This window comes from Dermacentor silvarum, chromosome 9 (genome assembly GCF_013339745.2).
Source record: "Dermacentor silvarum isolate Dsil-2018 chromosome 9, BIME_Dsil_1.4, whole genome shotgun sequence".
NCBI classification, from domain to species: domain Eukaryota; kingdom Metazoa; phylum Arthropoda; class Arachnida; order Ixodida; family Ixodidae; genus Dermacentor; species Dermacentor silvarum.
In genome coordinates, this window is record NC_051162.1 from 43,576,062 (window position 1) to 43,599,185 (window position 23,124).

Here is a 23,124-nt window from a genome sequence, read left to right on the forward strand (position 1 = left end):
TCCTAGAAGGGCTCGCCAACACCAACTGCGGTGAGCGAACGTACAAGTACGTTCAGAGCTTCCTAAGCCACCGCACGGCAGAGCTGAAGATTGGGGAGATCCAGACTGCAGTATACCACCCTCCCAACAAGGGCACACCACAAGGAGCAGTCATCTCACCCACGCTCTTCAATGTCGCCATGATCGGCCTCGCAAGAAAACTGCAGGACGTAGAAGGCCTCCGCCAAGCCTTCTACGCAGACGACATAACACTCTGGACCACAACAGGGTCCCTTATTGAAAAAGAAGAACGGCTGCAAACTGCAGCTGACCTCATCCAAGAATACGTCAGCCAACGGGGACTACAATGCTCGCCCGAGAAATCTGAACTCATACGAGTCTGGCGAGGCCGGGGTAACCACACAGTCCCCACAGACCCAACACGAAAAATCGAGGTACACCTCAACGGGAGCCTCATACCAGAAACGTCATTGCTCAGGGTGCTGGGCATGTGGCTGCAGTCTAACCAGCGTGCTACACACACCCTTACGCTCCTCAAAACCAGTGTCAAGGCGATATCACGCATTATATCCCGTGTAACATCGAAGAATAGAGGCATGAAGGAAGGGGACACACCCCGACTGGTCAAAAGCCTGGTGGTGAGCAGAATCGCATACAGCCTGCCCTACTACCATCTCACACAATCCGAGACGAAACAGGCCGACACGCTCTTGAGGATGGCTTTCAAGACCGCTCTCCGCCTGCCGATGAGTACATCGACTGAGAAATTATTGGCGCTGGGGTTACACAACATCCTCAGCGAACTCACAGAAGCCCTTCGCGTCTCACAACAACAGAGACTTGCGCGGACTCACACGGGCCGGCAGGTCCTACAAACTTTGGGCTTCAAAGCCACAACACGAACCCAAGAAACCTGCACGATACCTCGTCACGTCCAGGACAGGTATCACATTGCCCCAATACCACGCAACATGGACCCTAACCTACACTCCGGAAGGAGGAAAGCAAGGGCCCAATACATAGAGAAAACATTCAGGTTCGATACCACGGCCCGTTTTACGGACGCCGCTATGTACGGAACGAAGAAAAAGGGCGCAGTGGCAGTGGTATGCGACCGCCGAGGCCACGTCACCTCCAGTGCATCGACCCGCCCCTGCACGATCACGGAAGCGGAAGAACTGGCCATCGCATTAGTCATCCGCGAAGGTCAACACGCAAGAAAACCACTGACGATCCTCACGGACTCCCAGCAGGCCTGCCGCAACTTCCTACAGGGAAGAATCGCAAGACCTGCGGCACAAGTCCTAGCCCAAATACCCAAGGAGGACACTGACGACAACACCATCATAACCATCATTTGGATACTGGGTCACGCTGCCATCACGGGTAACCTGTATGCCGACAGAGCAGCTCGAGTATTTGCATATAACCGAGCACTCATCACGCCGACTGCAGATGACCCTGACCCAGTTGACCCCGAGTATTCAGCAATCCTGAACTACCACAGATGGAGTCGCTTGCGATATCCCCCACCCCATCGAATACTAAAGACGGAGGATGCCGCTGCCTGGCGTAGGCTCCAGACAGGCACTTACACGAACCTACACATATATCGCCTGCACCCCACAGCCTACAGGGACGAATGCCCGTGGTGTGGGGCCACACCAGCCCTATACCACATTACGTGGGAGTGCACGCTACACAACATAGAACACCATGACACGAACACCACGAGGGAGCAATGGGAGGCACTGCTGTCCAGCTCGGCCCTCGACGACCAGCTCAAGCTGATTCAGAGAGCAGAGAAGATGGCAAGAGCCAGCGGAGCCCTGGACTAGGGGCCCCGACCATTAGCGATGCCCCATTGGGGCAAGACAAAACTATATTTGAATTAAAGTTTATCTATCTATGTATCTGCCCAAGGCTCCCTAAAGTAATTTTGTGCTAAACGGGGTGAATTTGAGTTTTGGGGTCGTGATTGGCACTCCCATGTCATATGGGGGGCAAGGATGGCCTCCCCCCCCCCCACACCAGGGGCATTGACTGGGATATCTGGTTGGCCAGATGGCATGCCATCGCCCCAGATGTGGGTAGGTGTTTGTCTAGATTTTTGTGTATAGCCGAACCTCCTCCACTGTTAATTGCGGGTTTGGTGCGGCGAGTTCTTGGCGAGAACGACGTTGATGTTCTAAGACATCGCATGCTAGTATTCGATTGTTGTTTCCGATTGGGGTGTCATTCCTTGCTCCGATTGAAGTCTTGCGAGCAAGAGCGTCTGCCCCTGTGTTACCAGTGACACCAACATGCCCCGGACACCATACAATGTGATGTTCTTGTCTTAGTCGATCGCCCAAGATGTTAAAGGCGATCCTAGGGATTATTCCATGGAGGAAGAGTCAGCAGGCCGCCTGTGAGTCCGTAAGGACGTAGGCGGGCCTGTCTTCTCCCTCCCGTGTCTTTATTGCCAGGGCCACTGCAGCCGCCTCCGCTGTGCTGGTGCAGGCTGTGCGGACTGAAGCTGTTGTTATGGTTCTTGGAATACCGGAGGGTCCCGAAGCAGCCACGATAACGTGTCCCTTAATGTTCCGTGCTGCGTCTGTGTATTTTGTGTCGGGGTTATTGCCGAATCGTTTTTATAATTGTTTGGCTGGGGCATTACGCCTGCCTGCATGATATTTTGGGTTCATTTTTGGGGGGATGGGGGAGATGTTTAGTTTTACTCGCATCTCCCTCTATATGTCCACTAGTTCGCTGCTGCAGTATCGTGGGTTGATCAGGTATCCCAGCTCTTCTAGGACCCTCCTGCCTGCGTGTGACATATTAAGGCGTTCTCGTTGTGTGATCATTGTCATGGCTTTTGAGTTCTTCAAATGTGTTGTACACCCCAAGAGCCTCGAGTCTCTCCGTGGATGTCCCCAGTGGTAGACTGAGGGCGGCCTTATACGCCGTGCGTATTACGATGTCTGCCTGCTCTGTCTCTTTACTGTTAAGCTCGTGATACGGGAGGCTGTAGGTAATTCTGCTTATTGCAAAAGCTTGAATTAGTCTTAATGCGTCTGATTCGCTTAGTCCTCTCCCGTTCCGCGTAATCCTTCCTATCATTCGCGTGATTTGTTTTACCGAATTCTTTAGTGTTTAGGGTATGGTCTGCACTAGTATTATGTTGTATCCACAGCCCTAAAATCCTAACCTTTTGGGATTCTTTAAGTGTCGAGTCTCCAAGCTTCAGTTCAGCCTTTTCAGTTTTGTTGTAATATTTTCCGTGTACCGTAATGCATTCTGATTTTTCAGGAGCACATTTAATTCCGTTCTCAGTGGCGAAATCGTGCACTATGTTTATGGCGTTTTGAAGAACTTGTTCTTTTGTTCCGATTGAGCCTTTTGTCGCCCAAAGAGTAATGTCATCTGCATAAAGGGCAAAATGCAGATTTGGACACTTTTCCAGCCTATGGGCTAGATTATTCATCCCCAAGTTGAACAGTAGGTGTGAGAGGAAGGCACCTTGTGGTGTGCCCCTATTTGGCTTATTGAAAGAGCCGGATCGGGAAATCTTTTAGCGCGCACAATCGACACGGGCACAGTGAAGGGGGGGGGGGGGGGCACACAAGCGCTCGTGTTTCCCCCTTCACTGTGTCCGTGTCGATTGTGCGCGCAAAAAGATTTCACTATGAATTCGTACCAACTCGCCCAACTATCAGTTCTGGAGCCGGATCGGGTTTCTCCTATGCCGATAGTGGCAGTTCTATTCCCCAAGAAAGATTTCATATAATTGTAAGTCTTTTCACCGCACGATACCGCGATGGTATCGAATGCGCTTTTGAGGTCTAGGGCCGCTAGTAAATGTTCACTACCTGTTGGAATGTGGCTCAGTACCTCTTCCTTCAGTCTTAGGAATACATCTTGTGTCGATAAGTGTGGCCTGATACCATACATATAGTTTGACAAGAGGTTATTGTCTTCTACTTAGTTTCTAAGTCTTGTGTGAATGACTCGCTCAAAACGTTTTCCCAGGCAAGACGTGAGTGAGATCGGCCTGAGGTTTTGCATGTTACGAGCCTTTCCGGGTTTAGGTATCAAAATTATTTCTGCCTCTTTCCACTGTTCTGGAATTTTCCCGGTTGGCCATACCTCTCTGTTGAAGTATTCAGTTAGTTTCTTAATTTGTTCATAATTTATGTTCCGTAGCATTGCATTAGTTAACCGATCCTTCCCAGGCACTGTATTTTTCTTAGCTGCCTGGGTTGCTGCGAAAAGCTCTGCTTCCGTTATGGGGGCGTCCAAAATTTCGTTCCGGGACCTATCGTATGCTTTCGAGTATGACTGAATAATTGGTTCCCCTATGTAACTTTCTTTCAGTTTTGCTAAGAGTTTGCCTTCTGTGCCCTGGAATTCTCCCACTATGGTTGCAAGCTAGGGCGCGTGATGATTCTGATTTTGTTGCTGCTGGGTCTAACATACTTCTAAGTATCTTCCAGGTTTTCTTTGTGGCGAGGTTTCCTCTTAGGGAATCACTGAGCTGCAGCCAATTTTCTGTTTCTAGTTTCTGCGCGTAATCATTTGCTTCTCGTGCAATTACCTCTATTCTTGCTCTGAGTTTTCTGTTAAGCCTTTGACGCTTCCAGCGTTTTGTGAGGCCTCTTCGGCAGTCCCATAAGTGTAATAAATGTGGGTCTACAGCGGGGTGTTCCACCGTCAGAGTGATGCTCTTGGAGTTAGTCGAGTGTGCTGTTCGCACGTCTTCCGACCACTGGTTGATATCTTCTATCTGCCCTTCTGCAAAGAGATACTTTCTAAATGCTTCCCAATCGGTTATGTTGGCTGTTCCAAGCTGTCTACGGATTTTTGGTGACGAGGTTGATTGACTGACAATATAATGGTCACTGCCTAGTGCTTCATCTAGGTTCTTCCAAGACGCTGCCTCTATGTTTTGGTAAACGTCACATCGGGGTAAGTGTCTAGACTCACACTGTTCCCCAGTCTAGTAGGCGCTAGCGGCAGCGTTTCTAGTTTGAGGTCGAACTTGTCCGCGACCTGCACCAGCCTGGTGCCCTTTGCTGAATCCCTTATGTATTTACCAATTGTTAATTCAATGATGTTCTCAAAATCTGTGCCTTTTTCTTTGGGGGGGGGGGGCTGTATATATTAACAATGAAAAATTTAGGTTTCCCCCTATTTTCCAGTAAATTTCACTAATTTGGTGATGAGTTGAGCCTTCAAAGGGATCATGAATACTAATTGCGATGTTCTTTCTCACCAACGTCGCTACTTTCGAATGCTTGGAGTCCTGATATGTATAGTAATCCCGTAGCTTTACCAGCTTATTTCCTACCTCTTGGAGGCAGATTATATCTGGCCGGGTTAACGATGTATTAATGAATTGTTGTAGGGCTGCTGCCCTCTTTTGGTGGGTGCGGCAGTTACAGTGCCAAATTTCGATGTTTTCCTGCAATACCCGTGATCTATTGGCCATGTGGGGTCGATAATTCATTATCGGAGGAGTCGGAGACTACTACATTTTTCGTTTTTCGTGGTTGTGGAGTCCCGGGGTTATCGCCGGCTCTTTTCCTTTTCATTTGCCGTAGATTGTTGATGGATTCGTCCACGTAAGTTTTAAGATTTTGAAATTCATTGAACATCTGTTGTTGGAAGTTTTGTACTCCCTGCAGCTGTTGAACTAATTGTTACAACATTTGCTCTGTTGAATTTGTTTTAGGCTCTGCTGTGTTACTCTCCGCGCCGCCCGTTGTGGAAGAGTTCGCGATTGCTGTTTTGCCTAATAGTTGTTTAGGAGACGCCATCTCCTTTTTGAGCTCAGACAAGCTCTCTTGAGTGCGCGGTTTTCCGCTATCACTCTTTGGTATGCTATATTGGATGCAGTGGAAGAATTCTATACTGAGCTGTACAGTACCCAGAGCAGCCAAGCTACTTTCATTCGAAGTAGTGATGAACAGGATACAGAGGCCTGTTGCGTCCCGAACCGGCCGGGCGCATTCTTTGATTGTTTCCCACCGAGGCAGGCCCTTTCATGAGCATCGCCCAGACGGCGACAGTGCCAGACACCGACGAGACGGGCAAACACGCGCCCAAACTCGGCAGTGCGCATTCTTTGGGTGCTTCCCCCGATTCCACCCCCTTCATTAGCGGCCGCCTACCTGGCGACGCGGCCAGACACCGGCAGTGATGTTCGGACAAAGAAGCTCACTTAGAAGCGACCGACTACAACCGCCACCCTTCGTTAGAAGCGGGGATTAGCGCGAAGGCCATTCTCCCGACCCTGGCAAGATGACCGGTGGAGGGCAAGAAACTAAGTCACCGACTTTCGTGGAAGGAGTGTCAACCGCCTGTTTCCGGATTGCCTCGTCCTTGCTTCGAAGATGAAACATTAGAGGCGGAGTTCGGTGGACAGTACGACCCCTCTGATCGGTCGCATCAAGGTCATCTGATTCCCTAGCCGGGTCAACTAGGGAAGACCGATGTTTTATAAGGAGACACCTTGAGTGCAGTGGTGTGTCCTGACGTGTTCTGATATGTGCTCAGACATGTAGTGAGCTGAGACTTTCAAAATGCTCTCCCCTAGAGTGGGCTTCCATATTTGGAGCCACTGTAAATATGTAGAATAAACCCTTTTTTCTATCGCTCTTACTACCGGACGTACTCATCCCTTTGGCTGAAGGATCACCGGCCTAAACGCTACCCGAGTCTCCACAGGCCCCTTCTATAACTAGCGATGAAGTTAGAAGGGCCTTGAAAGATATGACCAGGGGAAGAGATGCTGGAGAAGATGAAATAACAATCGATTTAATCAAGTATGGAGGAGATATTATACATGAAAAGCTTGCGCCTCTTTATACGCAATGCCTCATGACTTCAAGTGTACCAGAAAGCTGGAAAAACGCCAACATTAAACTCATGGATAAGAAAGGAGACGTTAAAGAATTGAAGAATTATAGTCAGATTTGCTTGCTTTCAGTATTGTATAAAATATTCACCAATATAATTTCCGATAGAATCAGGGCAACACTTGACTTCAGCCAACCAAGAGAACAGGCTGGCTTCAGGAAGGGATATTCTACGATGGATCATATCCATGTCATCAACCAGGTAATAGAGAAATCTTTGGAGTACAATCAACCTCTCTATATGGCTTTCATAGATTATGAAAAAAGCATTTGATTCAGCAGAGATATCAGCACTTAATACTAGCACGGATTGCAAGAAGTAATATGAGTTTCTCCGAGGGACGGCAAACATTACCTTGGTTCTGTCCAGCTACGTGACATTTCCATATTTTTAAATCTTGGTGCATAATAGTGGTGTTATGAACTGTTAGCAAACAACATGAATAAAATTTTCTGCTGGGATTTCGGTAGTACATGTAACTTTTTTTTATATTTTACTACTGAACCTCGCCCCGAGAGTTTCTGCCAAGGCGAGCGGAGTGACCCAGTGCTCAACATAGGGAGGGAGGAGGTTAAATGTTAGAAGTCCGGCCGCTGAGTAACGATACGTTCTTTTATTTATGGTGTCAATGACGCGCTCATGCATTGTAAAATATTAATTTTGAGGTTATGCTAAATTTCATTTTCATGACAACGTAGAGCGCACACAATGCGGACCGAGGTGGCACGTAGTACTGCAGAGATCGCCGCCGCGTTGATAGTGTGTGGATTTGGCCATCACCTATTGGAGCGCCAACAGAATGTTTGACAAGTACGTCAACTCCGTATCCTGAGGCTGTATTTTCTAAGGCATATTTTTATGTTGTATTTTTTTCGTAAATGGCTCTCACGAAGCTGCAGCTCCGCTATCGCAGAGATAGGTCACTCGCCAAAACATGCGATAAGAAACGGAGAAAGAAATCGATAGAAAATACGTGCCCTGTTCGTTGCTTCGTATCAGCAATGTGTTGCGCTTTTTTTGTACTTGCGCTATCAACAAAAAGATGGAAATCGGGCCATTTTCGTAAGAGTGCATTGCCTTGGTCGTAACCGACATCAAAATTCTATCACATTCACACGTCACACGTTCGGAAATGTCTCGACACGCGGCCTCTCTTGCTCCTGGCTTGCATATTTTATCTGTGATACTGAATGCAGCAACGCCAGCTTCTATTTGTGTAGGAGCGTTGTAGTTGTTTGTTGAATAGTGAGATATATGGAGGAAAACCGCAGGTGGTCAGAATTGATTCGTAATCCCCTGTAACTACGGCGTTCTTCATTATCAGACCTAGATTTTGGCGCGTGAAGGCTCAGAAGTCTTCTTTATTTTTAGATTACGGGAAAATAGGCCACTGAAATGCCGGCTATATAGGTCGTCAAAAATAAACTCAAGTGACTAAGGAATGTAGGTAAAAACAAAACAAACAAGAAGAAAAAAAATAGAACAGACAGGGGCATCACTTAACTAAGGCTTAGCTTGCAGCACAATATGCATAAGCAGAGTGCGCTGTAGAAGTGACAAGCTACCGTCGAGTGACATGGTGCTTTAACAGAAACAGAGAGAGCGAGAGAGAAACATACTTTAATGAGACACTGGAGACTGAAGCAAGAATGAAGAATGAAGCACATGATAAATTCGTACAAGTTCACGTAAACTTGAACGAAGTCAGATACTGAGCCCGTTTTTAATGGTTTATATTTAGAAGACACTGCATAAAGCCGCTGTTTATCAGAAAGTCACGAAGCAAGAGCATTTAGGACGTTTTTATGGACCGTCACTTTGATTGCTAGAGGAAGGATGTGTTTTTTAGAAGGCCGCTTCTGGATCCGCTAAAGACCAGTTCCAAGCTGCTCAAGGCAAATGCGGAGCTCATGCTCCATAGAAACAGCCTTATATTTTTCATTAAGTTTGGCAAGAATATGACACATCGACGTCACCTTATGTTAAACAAACGATGGTCAATATCATCGATGTACGAGGCACAACACTTCAGTAAACACTTATGCCTACTTTTAACCAGCACTGCAGCACAAACTAATTTAAAACACCCAGAAGATGTGACACACCGCGCTGCGAATGGTATACAATGGAAGAACGCAAACTCCATTACAGGACCGCGTGTCGGCGCGAGCGTCCCACGACGATATGCCCCCCTACCGGCTTGGCCTAACTAGCGCAGTCTCGTCGGGATTCGGCGGTCACAGTTGCGGTTTGATGTACAGTCAACGAAATGCTTCGCAGTGGTTATCTGGCACTTGGAAAGTGGAGGAACCACCTTGCCGACGAAAATGAGGGTAGATCCCGGTCGTATGTTTCATTTCTTGACACACGCGTCTGCTTGGTCTATGTTTTCTGCACGTGCATTCACAGCCTGTGAAAACTGATGTTTTTGGCTATAGTGCGGTACCGCTTATAGTGCGGAAACTTTCGACTCTGGAGACTTTCGTTATTAGCATTCTAAGGTGTACTAAAGATGTCGTGCAGATTAAAATATAGTACGATACCAAAACTGCAATAGTAACAAGGTACCGTCATTGGCTATTCAAAAGTGCTGCAGTTCAGTCCAATTCACACATTTGCAGCCATGGGAGCTGTGGTAACTGGTACGTAGATCACGCTCCTCTATAAAATGGTTTGTTTGCCATCGTCGGCAGCGTAAATGATAACTGCAGTATCTTAAATGCCATGGGTGACACTGAAGATCAGAAGCCATTAGCTGTTGATAGTGATAAGGAGTCCTCCGACAGCGGTGATGATGTCAATTGTGGTTCGGATGTTTCATCTATATTAAAGTGAAGCTTTCCTTGGTTACCACTCCCTGGTGTCACCTGGGTCGGTCGGTCACTGGTTGGCTTCTTGCCAAGTAGGTTCGCATTCACTTTAAAAAAAAATTAGGCAGGCCCGGCAGCGTGACTTGAACTTCGGCCATCCAGCGCAGATGACCGATGCCCTAACCATTCGGCCACAACCACACTTAATTTGTTTCTTTATTGCATGGAAATATGAGTAATGTCATGCGAACATTATTTATTGCATTTAAACAGACACAGGAAAAACAAACGCACGCATGCTACGCAGTCCCCTAAAAAGTTCAAAAATCGGTCAAGCTATAACGAGCATCCAGATGCGAAATCCACTCAGAAACGGAACTGAAAGTTGTACACGATGTCACACCACCACCAAATAGATCTTTGAGATTATCGCTGCGTGTTGATGATTATGATTCCCATACATTGGTACTTATCTACGACGTAGACGAGCAAGCGTATCCGCATGTGGATTAGGATGACGACGATTTGCATACAGTAGCACATATCCATAACGCGGAATAGGCCAAAATTGTGTCCGAATGTTGATTATTATGACATCTATAATTAGATGCGACTGTGCGGAGATGAGACTGTGCTGTATGTAGGACACGTTCTGACCGATCACACAATACTGAATGTGTGATCTGGCTAGAAAAATTCTGTACTAAGTACTGTGATTACACAGTACAGAGACTGACACATACTACAAGTAAGAAAGCACTGCAGTTATCCTAAGTTCATGCCTCATATTTTCACAAGGATGTGCGCTGTGAATATTGTGACTGCCTCGTGGTACCCGCAGAAACTGATATTTTGCGAAACTATGCGTTCATCAAAATTCTAAATCTCTCGAAGTGAATAAGTCCTTAAGGCAGAGAAGCAATTGATTAATGCAAAGCAGCTTACCGCTTGCGATAACTACTAAATTGGCACGTTGTCATTTAATTTGTTGTAGTCTTTCAGGTGATGAAGTGATGCGGCGGGGATGATGAGTATTTTGTCCCCTTCACGTGCCAAATAATTATAAAAATTACTTTCTTAGCATTTCCTCCGTGTTCAGAATACCTAAAAGCATACAAAGTCAAGCGAAGTCAGAAGTTTTATTTCTTCAGGTGAGTTTTCCCGAGTTATCAGAATGAGGACTGCGTGTGCAGGAACGTAAAATATGAGACTATCAACTATTTCATGTCTAGCATACTTAGAGAGCAGATATCCAGCCACTTGCACAACATGTCCGATGTGAAACGTTGTCAGAAAGCAACGAATGAACCAGCTACGTGAGCATATTACTGACATCAAGAGCAAACACACAGACGTCAACCTTCCAACTCGTTTTATCACATCAATTTGCACATATATCATTGAAATTTGCAGCGCATCTGCAATCATAAGTGTTTCAAGAAGTATGTGACACGTTCTAAGTATCATTATTTTCAACAGTGACGTTGCTTTTGATCTTGACGTGAGAAATCGTGCACATAGCTTCCTAAAGGGGTTATACTCTTGAGCTGCCAGAAATACGCCAAATTACCCTACTTTTGAGCCCGCAAATGGGCTCACCTTCGGGGACTATTGCTTAGTCAGAATGGCAGATAGCACGCGGAATCTGCTTCTCGGGTGTCTGTCTTTACAACACGGCAATGCGTTCTGTGCAGAAGAGGCAAGGGTGAGGTTCTCGAAAGACAATGGGAAAGGTTCACTCACCTGGTGATGACACATGCGATGAAGCAGCCGAGCAGCGCGGCGATAACACTGGCTGATATTATCATTGCTGTCCGGAACATATGGAGAGAATTACGCTTACGATCTGCAAGAAGCGGGGAGCACAATGCAAAGGGCAGACATTACACACGTAAATACGAAGAAAAAAAATCATGAGCCACTCCACTCTGTGAAGGTGGATGACCAGCGAAGCTGTTTAGCACACGACACAGAGGTGACACAGAATGGGGATACCGCGTACAGTCTCCCGAGGGGCAACGCGCCTACAAAGAGCGACGGCAAAAACAGTGCGCACTACACGCGACATCCCCATTACGACGAGACAAGTGAAATTAAAAATAGAGAACGGTACTTTGTCTTATATACGCACGCGACGGTGCCGCCACCCCGGGAAATCGGCAGGAAACTAGGCACACAGGCGGTTGGAACGCCGACAAAGAGAGGGCGGTGCGAACGTAGACATGGCCGACGCGGGTCGGCCTTTTGGGCTAAGCTCCGATCGTAACCCTTGTTCCTGGTACCTCTTTGTGTCCGAGGTGTGACAAGGGTAGTTCAAGGAGGCGTACAGGTCCCGGAAACCACTACCCAGAGTCCACAGGGGTAGGTGTCATTGCTCTTGAATCATTTTTATACTATCACCAGGACCGGCCTACGTTTTTGCACACGCACACGAAAAATGCTATGAAGCCTATCAATAAACAGGTTTGCTGTAAGAAAACGTGGCTAGGCCCCAAAAAGCCATAGAGAGACAAGGACGTTTATGAAGTGAAAAAAAAAATATTACATATAATAAAAGCCAACTCGTGTGGTTTTTCCGGCCAGCTGTATAAAAAGATAAAAGCTTTAGAACCACACGAACTACCCCTCGGTTTCTTTTTCCTCCAGTACGTAGGACATACCAGGCGATATAAGTCCAGGCGACGTAAGTCCAATAAACTAACGGGCCAGGAATGTCGAATACAGATTATGCTCGACGTGTATCTTTCAGCCACTGGTTTTAGAATGAAAGCTGAATGCCTTGGAAAATTCCATGAGAGACCACGATCTTACTATTCAGCCATATAGGTGATGTATTCTAGCCAGAAATAGCGAGCTTTTATTCCGCTTCAGAAATTTTACCCGCGGCGCGCTTAAGGGGAGTTCTGCAACGGTTTTCGTGTGGAAAACGTTGCCGGTGAATGGCGTCTGTGAATGCCGGCGTGGTGAATATTAAATGTCAATCATATTGTCAGAATCCCGAATTTTTAAGCTCTATATGCACCTCTTTATTCTTTATCCAAGAATTCCACCGCATTGCCCGAAGGCGTTATAGCAGGGAGGTTACAAGAGGGAAAAAAACAAATCTTCATTCGTACAGCACACTTGCTCTTCACACAGTTGATTCCACTCCACAATAGTTTTGACAAAAAAGGAATCCGCAAGGAAGTTCGTCCTGGCACGGAACTCGCGGATTTTAAGAGAATGGTCATTACGCCTAGAAATATAATGTGGTTGTTTCAAGTAGCTTTTACTGCTAATTCCTCTCTTACTATTAAATATGAGGTGTGCAAATTTTATTCTCGACTTTTTCCGCCGAGAGGAAAGCAGTTCCCTATTCAATTCGTGTTTCATTTCAGTACAACTTTCTCTTCGCCCATATCACCCCAGGACGAACCTAGCAGCTCGGTTTTGAATTCTTTCCAGTTTATCAATCAAGTTGTTTTTTTTTTTCGCGTGGGGTCCCAGACGGGGCAGGCGTTCTCTAAAATCGGTCTCACACATGTTAAGTAAGCAGTTTCACCAGCTTTGACTATCATGACCAGTTCCTTCACACGCATAAACGTTTTTTCCACTTCATACTCCTAATTACAACGCATTAAGAACGTTACCTTGCGTATGTATACGTCATGGATAACTTGCGCTGTTTTTAGGGGCGAAGCTCCTTTGGGTGTGGGTCTGTCCCTCCTCTGTAGTATGTATTAGTAGTAGTAGTAGTAGTCGTCGTCGTCGTAGTAGGTAGCCACGTCTACTTTTATAAAAAAAAAAACACCGCATATCCACGGGGTGAATGATGATGAGTGGGCGAAGCTCCGGAGGGAATCATCGGTACACCGTGAATCTTCCGTGTAATTCGCCTAGTCTCGCCGCACTAAATCGAACGATTGACTTCCACCAATGACACGGGCCATATGTGACGTCATTCCTATTTTATAACAGCGCCGTTCGTTATAGTTGCACCATCTCCCGCTTAAGGGGACGCTAGCACAAACGCGTTAGAAACGTGCAGTACTCTCTAGTAAGGCGGAGAGGCCACAGCGTCTTACACCAGCTTCTTACACGGGCCGTAACGCGCTAGCACAAACGCGTTAGAAACGCGCAGTCTTTGTTAATGTTGGGTAGTTTGTCATCGTGGTGCATGTGTCCATGTGCGCTTCGTGGCGTAGTGGTTAGCGCCGCGCGTTCGGAAGCGAGGGGTCCCTGGTTCGATTCCGCGCTACGGACATAAATTTCGGAATTTTTTTCATAAAAAAATTCACAGCATATCCACGGGGTGAATGATGATGAGTGGGCGAAGCTCCGGAGGGAATCATCGGATCTCCCGCTTAAGGGGACGCTAGCACAAACGCGTTAGAAACGTGCAGTACTCTCTAGTAAGGGGGAGCGGCCACAGCGTCTTACGCAGCCATTTACACATCCCGGAACGTGCACCGCGTTTGCCGACGCCATCACATGACTGCCGAGAGAGCATACCCCCCGTATTCATAAACGCTCCTCGACTTGAACTTGACTTGCCACCGCTTTGGGCAGCGCGTTCGAAACGCGTTGAAGGTAAGGCGGAGAGGCCACATCGTCTTACACCAGCTTCTTACACGGGCCGTAACGCGCTAGCACAAACACGTTAGAAACGCGCTAGAAACGCGGCCTTTCGTTAATGTTGGGTATTTATTGCCATCATGGTGCGTGTGTCCATGTCCGCTTCGTGGCGTAGTGTTGCAATGGCACCCCAAGGTATTTTGCAGGGATAACGCTCCAATTTATGTTGCAAAAATAGCCGGGTGTCTGTGGTCAGCTGCCGTGCCATAAGCCTAGGCACTTAGTCCAGCTGACAGCACTTCCAGTTGCGGCACAAAAAGAAACAACCTCTTTCATAGTTTTCTCCACACTCTCAGTATCTCTGCAAAAAATTGCCACATCATCCGCATAAGCCAGAACTCTAGTCTCAATTCCTGAATAGATAAATCCGCGAATAGATAGGCTTCTAATTAGTTTCAAACAAAGCGGCTCTAAATACAAGGCAAACAGAAGAGGCGACAAGCAGCATCCCTGTTTTACTGAAGACTGCACTTTTATACTGGCGCTTAGTTTTCTATTAATTATTAATTTTGCAGTGCAATCTTTGTACACCATTTTCACTCCATCTGTTATCACTGAACCGGCTTTAACATGTTCTAAAAGCAAGAAAATGATATCATGGACGACTCTATCAAAAGCCTTTTCAAGATCAATTTGTATCATGGCCACTCGGCCCTCCTTTTCGTCACAACATTCCAGTATGGCCCTTGCTGTATGTATATTCGAAAATATTGATCTCCCTTTGATACCGCAGGTTTGATGGGGGCCCACAAGTTCTTTTATCACAGTTTGCAATCGTCTCGCAACATTATCGTGACAGTGCAGAGTATTGGAGCGAAGAAATAAAAAGAGTTAAAGACCAGACAGAAAAATGGGGTGGGCATAATTTCTCGATGTTTTCAAGAGCTAGTGTGTGCAATTTGTTTTTAGTTACAAAAGTGTATTATGTACTACAAGTTTTATGCATGGCAAGAGTTTCGGTGCAGAAATTTCATAGAGTGTTTGCAGTATTTATATGGGGATCTACTTGGGAAAGAACTAGCCGATGTAACTTGTTTCATTCGTTGAAGAATGGGGGACTCGGGCTAACACATTTGTTTTTGAAACAGATCGTAAGTAGGTTCTTTTTCTTACGGGATCAAAGTGATATATTTCTGCGTACTGTTATTCAAGTGAGATTAAGTTCTTCGTTGCCTGAGTGGGTTGTTTCGTCAAGAAATGAACGAACACCAACGCCAATCGGATTTCTGAAGGAAGTTGTTATGTCACTTTCATTACTGAAAGCTCATTTTTCGAATGAATTTTTGTCTTCTGTGACGCGAAAGAAACTCTATCGGGATCTTGTAGATGTTTTCTTACCGCTTCCTGTATATCGCACGATATACAACTTAGGACCTGAACGGAATGTTTTGAAACGTGTGAAAAATATGCCTGTTAGACCTTCAGCTAAAACATTCTTTTTTCAATTGCATTCTGGCACTCTCCCTGTGAAGCCATGGCTACAAAGTAAAGGCATATTTGTTCCATGGTCTGTTAACTGCATCATATGTAACAAATCGGAAACTATCGAGCACATCTTCCTGGATTGCCATGACTCCGTTTTCTTGTGGGACGTTCTCAAACGAACTCTGAAAAAAGAACTGCCGATAAGCCCTTTCGGTATTCGTTTCTTGCCATGCGCAGACGCAGAGGGAGTGCCGGCTGACATGATAATGCTTTTGTGTATGAACAGTGTGTGGAAAACGCGCATGGATGTCAGGAATGCCCGCGTGGATGCAAGGTCGGCAAGGAAACACCTAGTTGAAAGTCTTACGTACACCCGGGATGCCCTAAGGCACATGATTGAACCACCAGAGTGGATTCAGGAGCTTGACGTTTTGGTGTCTGTGGTGGCCTCTTTGAAGGCCTTTCAAAGTAGCATAGTCTAGCCAAATTATGCGTTAATATTGTGTAGCGCCAAGTGATCTGCTTCGTATTTGTACGGGTGTATGTATTGTTGCAAAGAAGGGAATAAAGAAAAAAAAAAAGCTTCGTGGCGTAGTGGGCTAACGCCGCGCGCTCGGAAGCGAGGGGTCCCTGGTTCGATTCCGCGCTACGGACACAACTTCGGAATTTTTTTTCTCATTTTTCTCAGATTGGTTACGCACTACGACTACGACGAGGGACGAACGGGTGCCGCTTTAAGGAGCTTCGCCCCTAAAAGTAGACGTGGCTACCTACTACTACGACTACTACAACAGAGGAGGGACAGACCCACACCCTAAGGAGCTTCGCCCCTAAAAATTCCGAAAGTTGTGTCCGTAGCGCGGAATCGAACCAGGCACCCCTCGCTTCCGAACGCGCGGCGCTAACCACTACGCCACGAAGCGCACATGGACACACGCACCACGATGACAATAAATACCCAACATTAACGAAAGACTGCGCGTTTCTAACGCGTTTGTGCTAGCGCGTTACGGCCCCTGTAAGAAGCTGGTGTAAGACGCTGTGACCTCTCCGCCTTACCCCCGTATTCATAAACGCTCCTCGACTTGAACTTGACTTGCCATCGCCTTGGGCAGCGCGCTCGAAACGCGTTGAAGGCGGTGGCAAGCCAAGTTCAAGTCGAGGAGCGTTTATGAATACGGGGGTTATACTCTCTCAGCAGTCATGTGATGGCATCGGCAAACGCGGTGCACGTTCCGGCATGTGTAAACAGCTGCGTAAGACGCTGTGGCCTCTCCCCCTTACTAGAGAGTACTGGACGTTTCTAACGCGTTTGTGCTAGCGTCCCCTTAAGCGGGAGATGGTGCAATTATAATGAAGGGCGCTGTTATAAAATAGGAATGACGTCACATATGGCGCGTGTCATTGGTGGAAGTCAATCGTTCGATTTAGTGCGGCGAGACTGGGCGAATTACACGGAAGATTCACGGTTTACCGATGATTCCCTCCGGAGCTTAGCCCACTCATCATCATTCACCCCGTGGATATGCGGTGTTTTTTATTCTAGGCCAGCCATACGACTTGGAATCGTCTACTGTCCGAGCAGGCGCATGTAGACTGTACACTATAGTCGGGTACAACTTTAGAAGGCAGCGGCATTTGCCGCTCAAAGACGGATTCACACGAGCCTCCACCAATGGGCGCGCACTCTAGATTGACGTCATGAGCCGGACGACCGGTGACTCCGCCGACGGAGAAAATGGCATCCCGCGCTTCGAACTGAGCGGAGGCAATCGGCTGCCACGCTTCGGTCATCTTGGCGGGGTCTCTCCTGCCTTCTTAAGTTGTACCCGACTATAGTTGATTTCAGCTACCATGCATAGACTACAAATGGCCTTTTCTTTTTTTCACGGTTTATCTGTGGTGTCCATACTGTTGCTCGCGACTGAATACTCAGTGTAAACCACCCACCTTTCCAGATGGCACAGGAGCCACCGCCGGTGCTGCCGTTTATCTTGCAGCGCCTGCACCGGCCCTGGACGCAGGCACTGCGCGGTGGACACTGGGCGCTCCATTGGCACGCTGCGCCCAGTCGTACTGGACGGCCGTGCCTACCTCCTCGTGGTGCGCAGCACTCTGTGCACGCACGGGATAGAGAAAGACATGGGAGAGCAAAGCCCGTTTAATAAGGCGCAACAACTTCGGCTAGGCCTCCCACCAACTATAGCACGCCAAATGTCTGCGGCAGAAAAACACAACGCATTACGTTCGTAAGAACTGTTTGTCATGTGCTAACTACTTTCAAGAACAACATGCTTGTCATGAGCACTTGGCCAGCCGGCAACTTTTTTTTTTTTACTATCTGTTCGAGCATACTGCAGTGTGAATTGCACTTGTCTAGAGCGATCAATCGACTGATTCGGCCGCCATCTACGGCACACAAAAATAGCATTATCTGGAGCCGCATATGAGATGAGAGGATGCACGGAACATATACGGAACCTCGAAGCTACCGCGAGGTAGCAGCTGAGGACGCTGGCGCAGTCGACAATTGGCCACTCTACCGTACTAGACAAGTGTGATTGCGACTCTAGGCATATTGCCTTGAGGATCACGATGTCCTAAGAGCTTATACTTTTGAAAAAAAAATATTGAAGAAGATAAGGCATACATGTTCCTGCACCCATATCCTTCATCATTCCAGTAAATGAGGTGATAGTACGAGCCCATCATACATTAACTACTTAGGATGCTGCTTTTTATATTTTTGAATTTTCTTTATCTAAGCTGGCGCTGGAAGATAGCTAGCACGCGAGAAGTGCTAACATCAACTGAGGGATTATCTACCAGTCGCACTGTCATTCTCTCTTCCATTAAAGCATACAATTTGACAAAAGGTTTCTCCCTTAATGAAGTTCCCAGATAAGCCAAAAGTGATGATATAGTGATACGGACAGGAAACAAGTGCACTTCACAAAGCTGCGTCTTTAGACAGCGCATCGAAAAGCACAGATCTGTCGCAGTTGTTTAACGATACCGCTTTCGAACGTTTCCAGAGAGGTAGCGCTTTCATTTCATCTTCACATAATGCAAGCCATACTTCTGAAAAGATTTTTTTTTTTGCAAAATATTAGTTTATAAAATTCGCTTTCAACTTCAGGTATCTCCTGAGGCCGAAGTGCGGCGGTCTTAGAAGGTTGAAATAGTCACAAAAGCAGCAAGCATTGAAGCAGTAATAAAGAACCTAAGTGCGAACAATCATAGGGCCAAGAGGCCTCATTCCATACGAAATTGTGAACAATATGTTTATAGAGGCTCGCTCGTGGAAAGGCTCACTGACGTCACGCCAACATCCATGAGCGCACAACAGATAGAAATATATGTGCTGCCATCTGCAAGATAGCAGCGCTTTTCGAGGTTTGTATTTCGCTTACGTTTGCAGTGACCTCGGTAGACGATTACGTAAGAAGAGCGATGACACAATAGATAAAAGAATGTACTAAGCGAAAACAATAAGGGAGGACCATCGGGCTCCTACTTCAGTAATCAGCGTTTACAAAATGTAAATTCAGCGCTTAAGCACCAACATACCAGTTTCTCTGGCGTAAATATCTCCTGCCTCTATAAAGTGGACCTAAAAAAAGTTGTTTAGCTCCAATAAGGAATCGATCATTCACAAAAATCAATCAAACTACAAATCGGGAATCGATTAATCAATCTAATCCACTTAGTTAGCTTTCCAGAAACTAGTTTGGCGTGACAACTTCCACCAGTCTGATACAACGCGTTCAGTTTTGGCAATGGTAGCTTCGAATTTTCGGAAGTCGAGTGCTCCCTCCACGATTATCAGGAGCTGAGTTCCGAATGCTCTTCGTTCGTAGGCGTCGCTTGCCATTGTCCGGGGGCCTTTGCTATGCGCGCAACGTCGCCATCGGCTGACACAATTGCTCTGAGGGACAATTCTATCGTAAGAGCGTTTCGCAAACACAAAATCCAGGCCACGGGTCCTGCTGCACGCTACACACTGGATCTCATGAGATCATGGAAGGTAAGCAAGATTCGGCTCCGTCGAGCCTCCAAAATGAGGCCAAAACTTCGCAGTTCTAATGCATTCTCTTCTGCTGCCAGCAGCCCAGGTCCTGTATTGAGAACGAAGTACAGCCTACACAAGCGCCCTAGGTCGGCGCACACATTCATGAGTACACTGACTCGTTCTCTCTCAACACTGTTTTTAACAGGCCTGAGATAGAGCGGAAATGAGTGATGGATGGTGTCAGCCAACGCGAATATGAACGGCGAGTTTGTGTCGGCGAGTTTAAGTGGACAGGATTGAGAGCCGGTTACACGGGTGCAGACAAAAGTCAGCGACGGTGAGTTCGAATGGAATTCGGTGTCAACGTGAGTGACTATCGGCGAGTGCGAACGGACGTCACTCAACAAGTGAGTGGATGCCAGCGAATGGAAGTGGGCACGATATGAACGTCAGTTGATGCCGGTAAGTGGGAATGAAAGCGACTACGAGTAAGTATTGGTGAGGATGAGTAGCGACGTGAGTGAATGCACATGAGTGTGAGTGAATACAGAGCCAACCAAAAATTTTGGTGAGCGAGGACGGTGAGTGTTCGAGAGCGAATGAGGCGAGTATAAGTGGGTGCTGTTAATTCGCCCCCTGACATAGGTTGGCAGAATTACCGACATATGCCAGCGGCCAAATTCACAAAACATTTAGTGCCCAACACACAATGCCTTTTGTTGGCAAGTGCTCTTGGCCTTGCCAAGGTTGCGCTCTGTCGTGTGTGTTCATCTGTGCCTCTCGTCTAAAATGTTGCGCATTCCAACCTCTAGAGATATGCTCTTTGCCACTGACCCAAGGCCTTCGATAATAATAGGTCCAGCATCAGAATTGGCTGAAATATCCCTCCCCCCTCCCCCAAATAAAAAAAAACAAAAACAACTCTAGCGTGCGAGGTTTTTGTGAATATAGACCCCATTCATTGAAACGCGAACAGCGGAGTGCATGGTTATTGCGCAGCCTATACAGCAAAAAATCGAAAGGCGCGAAGATATGCGACCAACTCTATAGTGTAGCACGAACAGCGCTCGTAACACCTCACAATTGCTTGTAGACCTTCGCGCCCTTTACTTTTCCCAATTAGAATGTGCAGAAAGCACGCACACCGTTGTTCGCCCTTTAATAGGTTGGTTTAGTTTGCTAGAACTTCTCTTAAAGGACCCCTAAACCACCTCTGATAATTCAAAGAAAGAACTGCGCGCTGCTCACCGGCCTTTTCCGGCGTTTTCTCCACACGTCGTGACACCAACAGGGTCATGCGCGTCTAAAAGGGTCCGTTAGCCCAAATACGGGGTATGCATATAAGCTCCAACCAATCTGCTAGCACGCCTTGGCAATGCAGCCGCACGCCCGATTCTTACCCGTCGCGTATGCTTTCGCGTCGCGCGCAATCACTAGATTTCACCTTGTGTAGAGTGTTTTGCACGGCACGTGCGGCTGAAGCAGCGTGTAGTCGAAAATTATGGAGTCAAGATAAGGGTAAGTTGACAGTGTTATCAAACAAGAAAGGACTGGCAACGTTCGGTACTGACGAAGTGCCCACGTGTTCATCTAGAGAAAAAGGCTGCCAAAATGACAGAGTGCCCGTGTGAAGGGTAGCGAAGGCGAGAGGCCAAGCGCTTTCTCGCTCAGGACGGTTCAGAGGCCCTTCAAAAGCACATGACAGCCGATCGTGTGACAGACGCCTCATTTTCACACCTGCCAGCTCTCTTGAGTTTTCAGTAAGGTTTAGACATTTCGCTTGGTCTACGACATTACGAAAGCGGCGTAAACTTAAGTTTTGTTCTTAAAAAAGTAAGTTAGGTTCGCCACAAACCTTCGCTCGTCGGTGAAATGATATTAGGGGGTTACTTCATTTTTTTCAGACTAGTTCCTGAAGAAGGTGATATCGGCAAAAGATACGTCGCTAATAAGGTCGCTGTGACCTAAAAACAATGTGTTGCTGTCCTAACTTTGCTGGTGCGCGTATGCTGTGCCTTCAGGTAAATCACTGTTGGTAAAGTGGGCAGGTATCCCACAAAACGTTTGTGGTGATAACGGACTTTACAATGCGTGCTATCAACCCCCACCTCCCGTTCTTGTCTTGTCTGCGGTATGTTTACGGGTTTTAAGGTTCACAGGTTGGCAGGTGTGTGTTAGCGAAAGCGGCTCGTCAATAACAAACCCCGCTTACGAAAGAGAAAGAACTTTTTCAATTCGGCCGAAGGTGTCGGCCAAATAGGATGCTATATCTCCTCACTGCCCGCTCCCTCCTTCCCCTAACCGCACAACCGAACGTCTGGTTAGCTCCTTCCTCGGCTACCTACAGTTTTTCTTATCGCTCGAGATTTCTAACACCGTAAAGTGACTTCTCACCTTCTGCGGGAACAGCAGTCGTCGACGGCGTTCCAGACACTTCCAGAGCGTTCGCTGCTGTCGTCGAGTTGGCTCGGACGGCAACCGCGAGCAGAGGCGGCAAGATCAAGACGAGACCCCTGACTTCCGGGGAGAGAAACATGTTTGGCGATCATTCGGAAGCTTCGCGTGTAAGCGTACGCGCGACGTGTGACGGGTGTCGACGGCTCGAGTGGTCTGTCGGCTGCTCTGCTTATCGGCACGTTGCGCGCTATAGATAGCGTGCGCCGAAGAACAATGCCCGGTAATCTCGAATACGAAGATGGCGTGCGAGCCGTAACGGGAACTATGCCTTTTTTTTTCTCTCGAAAACAGCGCAGCGATGCAGACCTTAGGGAACGAGTTGTCCAACGCGGGCAGGTGAACAAATTCCGCTCTTCGTGCTTAGAATAATTGGCGCGTAGGGTTTTCGCCATCCAATGATCCATTTTTGTGATTGGCCGAAAGATGAACGAAGGCCACTGAAGAACATAGCTTTCGTGAGGGCCGTATTTTGGGCTAGGTCTGCGCGTATCAGCCGACATATGCTCTGGTTTTCACAATGCTGTATGTTATGACTGGGGGAAAGGGAAAAAAATGTACAGTCACTATAGCATACGCCAAACAGGGTAAAAAAATCCTGCGCGCTCAAGAGACATTCATTTGATTACTTGACATTCTCATTCGAATGCGTTGTTACTTCTTATTACTTGTTTTTTTTCGGCCAAAGATCGCGGGTTCGAATACCTTAATTGACGCTACCTTAACTGTGCCCCAATTAACCTCGCCTGAATTAACACCAAAGGTCGTGGCTTCGGCTCCAACCAAAGGTCGAGGGTGCCACTCCCACCGAAGGTCGTGGGTTTGAGTGCCTGAATTAACTCTATCTTAATTAGCACGGTGGCGACCGTAACCCGCGTACCATCAAAATTGTTCCGTGAGCGTTGCTTG

At 47.1% G+C, this 23,124-nt stretch overlaps 1 protein-coding gene across 2 annotated transcripts in view; it reads right to left on the minus strand.

The window, feature by feature from the left end:
* The window catches only part of LOC119465219 (uncharacterized), a 31,094-nt gene extending 8,705 nt beyond the window's left edge, over nucleotides 1–22,389 (minus strand). Inside the window, exons 1-3 of one of the 2 annotated variants that reach the window (XM_037726014.2) lie at nucleotides 22,156–22,389; nucleotides 17,700–17,864; nucleotides 11,454–11,556 (exon numbers count right to left, since the gene is read on the minus strand). In XM_037726014.2, the coding sequence (XP_037581942.1) occupies nucleotides 11,454–11,556; nucleotides 17,700–17,864; nucleotides 22,156–22,297 (410 nt within the window). In that variant the 5' untranslated portion in view covers nucleotides 22,298–22,389. The remainder of the gene's footprint in view (nucleotides 1–11,453; nucleotides 11,557–17,699; nucleotides 17,865–22,155) is intronic. The other variant, XM_037726015.2, reaches the window with a different exon arrangement.
* Nucleotides 22,390–23,124: the final 735 nt, after the last annotated feature.